At 35.1% G+C, this 7,500-nt stretch overlaps 1 protein-coding gene across 1 annotated transcript in view; it reads left to right on the top strand.

Moving 5' to 3' along the window:
* Nucleotides 1-5,862, top strand: part of LOC137627372 (uncharacterized) — a 25,733-nt gene extending 19,871 nt beyond the window's left edge. Inside the window, exons 2-3 of the mRNA XM_068358460.1 lie at nucleotides 4,633-4,797; nucleotides 5,634-5,862. Of these exons, the coding sequence (XP_068214561.1) occupies nucleotides 4,633-4,797; nucleotides 5,634-5,862 (394 nt within the window). The remainder of the gene's footprint in view (nucleotides 1-4,632; nucleotides 4,798-5,633) is intronic.
* The last annotated feature ends 1,638 nt before the right edge of the window (nucleotides 5,863-7,500 follow it).

The following is a 7,500-nucleotide window of genomic DNA, read 5'->3' as shown; positions in this document are numbered from 1 at the left end:
ATATAGATAGATAGATAGATATGTCTGTGTGTGTATATATTTTCGTGACATGCTCAGCTCTCCCCGTCCCTTGAGTATATGTGAGAGGGAGTAGTAATACCCTGATGGGAGGGTGTACGTTTGTTGGGCATAGCTAGATATTTAGCCGTCATTTCTGACGGGTTGCGTACATTAGTAAATGTGTATATAGATAGACAGATAGATAAATTTGATTACATATTTATATTGTAACTGATTGAATATTTCCTTTCCTCTTCATCTATGAAAAATATCATTGAGCTTCTTATAATTCGTATCCATTGAGACATATTTCTATTAAAGAGTAAGTGTCTGCATATATATATATATATATATATATATATATATATATATATATATATATATATATATATATATATATATATATATATATATATATACATATATGTATACATATATATATGTATATATATATGTATATATATATGTGTGTATATATATATATACATATATATATATATATATGTATAAATATATGTATATATATATATATATATATATATATATATATATATATATATATATATATATATATTTCCGTTCACGATCAGCTCTTCCCGTCCCTCGGGTATTGGGGAGAGGGAGTAGTCATGCTCTGGAGAAAGTGAATATTTAGCCGTCATTTTTTTACGGGTGGCGTTAACTAGTTGATTAATAATCGTATTTGTTTTGGTCACGTAACTCTTGTTTGGTTTTAATACATTAGTGAAAGTATCAATTTTCTTTTTACCTCTGCCAACGAAGTTTGGAGGAGGTTATGTTTTTTCCCCCGTTTGCCTGTTTGTTTGTGAACAACTTCCTGACCACAATTCTACCCATAGAGTAATGAAACTTTCAGGGATTAATCGTTTTGTTGAGACGTGGAAGTAATTCTATTTAGAAAGTCCTAGGTCAAAGGTCGAGGTCAAGGTAGGGCTAAAGGTCGACTGAATTAACCGTAACCTTAACCCTAAGTTCGCACATGGTTGTCAGACTTCAAATACACCTACGCTCTAAATTGATTCTATGAATTCTGCCGTGGCGTAGGTCTGCACTCTGAGTGCTTTTCATTTCTCTTTTTTTTATTGTTTTATATTTTAAGATATATTACTCTTTTTTTCAATGTCGTTTGTTGTTGATTCATATTCTCGCTCGCATTAACGCATTGCATATTTCTATATAACATGCTCGCAATTCTAGCTGTATCTCATGTGCCTTCATCATCAGGCTCCATACTACACAGTAATCTCGAAATTGTATTCCTGCTGTAACCAGATTGTGGAATGCTCTTCCTAATCAGGTAGTTGAATCAGTGGAACATCTCGAAATTTTATTCCTGCTGTTACCAGATTTTGGAATGATCTTCCTAATCAGGTAGTTGAATCAGTGGAACATCTCAAAATTTTATTCCTGCTGTAACCAGATTGTGGAATGATTTTCCTAATCAGGTAGTTGAATCAGTGGAACATCTCGAAATTTTATTCCTGCTGTAACCAGATTGTGGAATGATTTTCCTGATCAGGTAGTTGAATCAGTGGAACATCTCGAAATTTCATTCCTACTGTAACCAGATTGTGCAATGATCTTCCTAATCAAGTAGTTGAATCGGTGGAACATCAGAAGTTCAAACTTGCAGTCAATATTTTTATGATGAATAGCCTGACATAAGTCTCTCCTTATAGTTTATATATGACAGATCAATTTTAACTTTGTTACTGATATTAAAATGCACATATGTTAATTATTACCTCTCATGTAGTGTATTTATTTCTTTTCTTCGCTGAGCTATTTTCCCTGTTGGAGCCCTGGGGCTTATAGCTTCCTAGGGTTGCAGCTTCTGATAATAATAATAATGATAATAGTAGTAGTAATCAATGATGATAATAATAATAATAATAATATGTTTCTAATTTGCTTTGCTCAATTGCCATTTCATTTTTGTCATGTCTTTTTTATATCAGTTATTATTGCCTGTTTACTATGGACGCTATATCTTATATATATATATATATATATATATATATATATATATATATATATATATATATATATATATATATATATGTGTGTGTGTGTGTGTGTATAATGTGTGTATATATATATATATATATATATATATATATATATATATATATATATATATATATATATATATATATATATATATGTGAGTATTGCACCCTTATAATTCATGAAGTATTTATATTTTTATTAAAAGCATGCATTTGCTGTTGTTTCCTATATTTTCATTTTAATGAACAAATATTTAGTACTTTTTTCAAAATTTAGCGATAACCTCCGTGTATTGTTTTTGATTCAATAAATATTTTTTAATTCATTTTGGTTATATTTGCAATTGGTGCCCTATCCAGATTTTAATCTAATAAATATTTACTAGTTTATTTGTTCAGTTTTTAATTTTTGTCGTATGTTGAATGCAATGAAATGCAGTATTTAACTAGAGTGGCACTCAGTAGAGAGCAGACCTCCGCCGCGACTGCTTATTTCTCGACATTTTGCTCGCCGTTGACCTTGACCTTTGAGCTTAACATGTATTAATTGGCGTGGATTTCCATACACTCTGATAAGAACCATGTTTGAACCTTTTGTGACGACGATGTCCAAACTTATGGCTGATTACGTGAATTGGTCATTTTGCTTGACCGTGACCTTGACCTTTGACCTTGATTTTCCAAAATGTAATCATTTCCAGCTTTTTTGAATAGCAGTTAATCCCTGTAAGTTTAATTACTCTACGATTAAATTTGTAGCCAGGAAGCTGTTCACACACACATTACAAACACACAAACAGGGGGTAAAATATAACCTCCTTCCAACTTCGTTGGCGGAGGTAATAATTGATTCGTTAAAGTTTGCAATTCCTGCATTAAATTGTTTTGAATTTAATAGTTATATGCCAATTTATTTGTTTATAGTTTGTCGTTTCTGCCGTATCCTGCTTTTATTCCGATAGATATTTAATACTGGTTTGTTTGTAGCTTGCGATTGCTGCCGTATCCTGATTTTGATTAGTTAAATATTTATATCGATGGTTTTCAAATATTGCTATTGTTGCCATATCCTGTTTTTAACTATTGATATTTATAATTATTGTGGTGTTCAAAGATTGCTAATGTTGACGTAGCTTGTTTTTAACTCTGAATATTTATATTGATTGATGGGTTCAAGGATTGCTATTGTTGCCGTATCCTGTTTTTAACTCTATTGATATTTCTAATTATTGTTGTGTTCAAAGATTGCTATTGTAGTCGTATCCTGTTTTTAACTCAATGAAAATATATATATATTGATTTTTGTGTTCAAATATTGCTATTTTAGCCGTATCCTGTTTTTAACTGAATATTTATATATTGATTGTTGTGTTCAAAGATTCTTATAGTAGCTGTATCCAGTTTTTGTTTGAATATTTACATTGCTTCTTGGACTCGAAGATTGCTATTGTAGCCATATCTAGTTTTATATGAATATTTATATTGGTTGTTGGGTATAAAGATTACTATTGTTGGCGTGTCCTGTTCAAAGATTGTTACTGCTACCATATCCTATTTTTAATGCAATGAACATTTATATTGATTGTCGTGTTCAAAGATTGTTATTGTAGCCGTATCCTGTTTTCAACCCATACGAATATTTATATTGATTGTTGTGTTCAAAGATTGTTATTGTAGCCGAATCCTGTTTTCAACTCTTAAGAATATTTATATTGATTGTTGTGTTCAAAGATTGTTATTGTAGCCGAATCCTGTTTTCAACTCTTAAGAATATTTATATTGATTGTTGTGTTCAAAGATTGTTATTGTAGCAGTATCCTGTGTTCAACTCTTAAAAATATTTATATTGATTGTTGTGTTCAAAGATTGTTATTGTAGCCGTATCCTGTGTTCAACTCTTAAAAATATTTATATTGATTGTCGTGTTCAAAGATTGTTATTGTAGCCGTATCCTGTTTTCAACTCTTAAGAATATTTATTTTGATTGTTGTGTTAAAAGATTGTTATTGTAGCCGTATCTTGTTTTCAACTCTTAAGAACATTTATATTGATTGTTGTGTTCAAAGATTGTTATTGTAGCCGTATCCTGTTTTCAACTCTTAAGAACATTTATATTGATTGTTGTGTTCAAAGATTGTTATTGTAGCCGTATCCTGTTTTCAACTCTTAAGAATATTTATATTGATTGTTGTGTTCAAAGATTGTTATTGTAGCCGTATCCTGTTTTTGACTCTTTAAGAATATTTATATTGATTGTTGTGTTCAAAGATTGTTATTGTAGCCGTATCCTGTTTTTGACTCTTTAAGAATATTTATATTGATTGTTGTGTTCAAAGATTGTTATTGTAGCCGTATCCTGTTTTCAACTCTTAAGAATATTTATATTGATTGTCGTGTTCAATGATTGTTATTGTAGCCGTATCCTGTTTTCAACTCATAAGAATATTTATATTGATTGTTGTGTTCAAAGATTGCAATTATTACCATATCCTCTCATCAACCCAATAAATATTTATTAATCAATTTGTTCAACGCGAGCGCCTGCCGCTGCATCGCGCAATCCGTTCCTCATTTATTAATTGCATATTTGCCATTACTGCAGCATTACTCACCGTTGCAAGGGCGTCGCCGTCGTCACTTGCATTGTTTACGAGGGTGTCGGAAGGGCGCGCGTGCTGCAAACGGCCTCCCGATCTGCCACGTGCAAACAGCCTCCCGATCTGCCACGTGTCCGCTGGTCTGCGCTCACCATAGCTACGCCAGAAAAGTAATTCGATACATTTGTACGTTAATTCCTCTTGTGACACCCCCCCCCCTCTCATGTCCTCCTCCCCCCCCCCCCTCTTAGTATCCTCCTCCCGATCCCCTTTTCCGTATCATCGGTGTCATCATCACGCCCCTACAGCCGTGACGTGTCATTATCCTCACCATCAAACTCCTGTGCCCCCGCCCCGAAATCACCATTAACACCATATTCTCGTGGCCGTCGCCACTTAGCGACGAATAGCACCCCCCGCCCATTACCTCCCCCCTCCCTCGTCCCCTCTCCCCCTTAGCAGATAGGAGAGGAGGAAAGGCAGCAGCCATCTGCGCAATTGTGTAGAAATAATGAATATTTTATTTGATTTGAAATCACCTCTGTCTCCTCTCTCTCTCTCTGACTCCCTCTCCACCCTACACTTGAAGACACGGATTAACACTCCCCCTCCCCCCTCTCCACCGCCTCCCTCCTCCTCCCCCTTATGGATCAAAGAAGCCTTTGGGACTTACAGGATGGCCGGCCTTATTGACTCCAAGTAAAGCCCTTGGCCAGTCCTTGGTGGTAGTGGGTGGTTGGTTGTCAGGGGAGGGGGAGGGGGTGGGGAGTGGGAGAGGAGACATATTTCACGGGTCAAATTATAGCGCAAATGTAATAGGATTTCCATCCTTATTGTCCCCCCCCCCCTCTTTAATACATCCATTAAATCACTCCCCCTTTTCTCTTTCTCTTTCTGTCAGTCTCTCACCACACAAGCTGATGAATTCTCAGCGAATCCTCCCAACTTTGCCTCGGCCGTAAGGCCGAAATTAATTAAGCAAACTTCGGGATTATCGCTTCTAAAGACCACAGCCGGATACCTTTATATCCCCGGCAAATCGCACTAAAGGCACATCGAAAATGCGGTTTCTGACCCCGGAGCCGACGGCGGACACACCTACGGTCGAAAATCGCTCCGAAAGACGTAAGAATCTGGCTCTTAGAGACCGTCAGACTGTGACCTATCCGGGCAGGGGTCTTCCCCGTCCCGGGAGCATCAGCTATAAGGGTCCTAATCCTAACTTATCGCATTAGATTGTGACACTTGTATCAATCGGAACAGATAATCCCTCGAGTCTATTACTATATGGAGTCACACACACACAGTTGTTGGGGGGTCCGTATCGTCCAATTGTTAAAGGGGGGGGGGGAGGTGTCTGGTGTCTATTGTTTCCGCCAATTCATTGCCGGACTGTGCAGTTATTATCTCCTGTTCTTTTTGCTTGTTTTTTATCTGTTCCGTTTGGTTCCTTTCTTTTGTTGCGCATGTGAGGTGTATTAACGCTGAAGGTTTGCTATTGTCAACTGATGTTCTTTTTTTTGCGAAAGGTTTATCAAGAATTTAGTTTATTTGCGAATATTTTTTATCCATTTTTTTCATTGTTGGATTGTATATGTTGGATTTTTTCATTATTATTATTATTATTATTATTATTATTATTATTAATTCCTAAGCTACAACCCTAGTTGGAAAAGCAGGATGCTATAAGCCTAGAGGCCCCAACAGGGGAAATAGCCTAGTGAGGAAAGGAAACAAGAAAAATAAAATATTTTAAGAATAGTAACAACATAAAAATAAATATTTCCTATATAACAAAACAAGAGGAAGAGAAATTAGATAGAATAGCATGACCGAGTGTACCCTCTAGCAAGAGAACTCTAACCCAAGACCATGGTACAGAAGCTATGGCACTACCCAAGACTTGAGAACAATGGTTTGATTTTGGATTGTCCTTCTCCTAGAAGAGCTGCTTACCATAGCTAAAAGAGTCTCTTCTACCCTTACCAAGAGGAAAGTAGCCACTGTGCAGTAGTTAACCCCTTGAGAGAAGAGGAATTGTTTGGTAATCTCAGTGTCTGGGGATACCTTAACATGGTGAAATGGTTTGTTTATCGCTATGATCAGCAAAGCTGTACTAGTTAGGGACACCCATACTAGGTTGGTTTGCATTGAGCAATCAGACGAAAATCTCCCACCATCACCAATCCTCACTGGCCAGGCCTTAGATATGAATTGACCTTTCTAAGGTCTCTGTGCTGTTGTGGACTAAAATGGTTGCATTTGTTATTATTGTTGTTGTAGTTGTTGTTGTTGTTGTTGTAGTATACATCGTTTTTATTTTTTCATTGTATACGTTCGGTTGTAAATGCGTTATAATTTGGGAAATCATTGCCACATTTAAACCTTTATTTACTTATAACCATAGACGGACAAGAAAAAAAAAGAAAATGTTCATGGACTCCTCGAGTGATTTCAAATGCTCACTTCAGGAAGGAAAGAGTATATTTCTGCAATTATGGTGGAGTAATTATTTTTTTTTAAGGGATGAAATGTGTTTGTTTTGGAAATATCAGCAGCCATGATAGATCTCCCTATTTATAGGTACGGCATAGACAGCATATATATATATATATATATATATGTGTGTGTGTGTATATATATATATATATATATATATAGTATGTGTATGTGTATGCGCGTGTGTATTTCTATTTTACTTTTTTCGAACAAAATATTTAATCTTTAACCTCGTATATTTATGAAATATTGAATTATGTATGCATTTATGTGTTATTGTAATGTTCATGCGCTGACTTCAATGTTACTCTTGTTATAGACCATATTCAATCTTGTTTCCATAGTCTTAAATCACATCTTTACTAATTATAAAG

The sequence above is a fragment of the Palaemon carinicauda genome, chromosome 35, assembly GCF_036898095.1.
Source record: "Palaemon carinicauda isolate YSFRI2023 chromosome 35, ASM3689809v2, whole genome shotgun sequence".
In the NCBI taxonomy this organism is placed as follows: Eukaryota; Metazoa; Arthropoda; class Malacostraca; order Decapoda; family Palaemonidae; genus Palaemon; species Palaemon carinicauda.
This window is presented reverse-complemented; position numbering and strand designations above follow the sequence as displayed.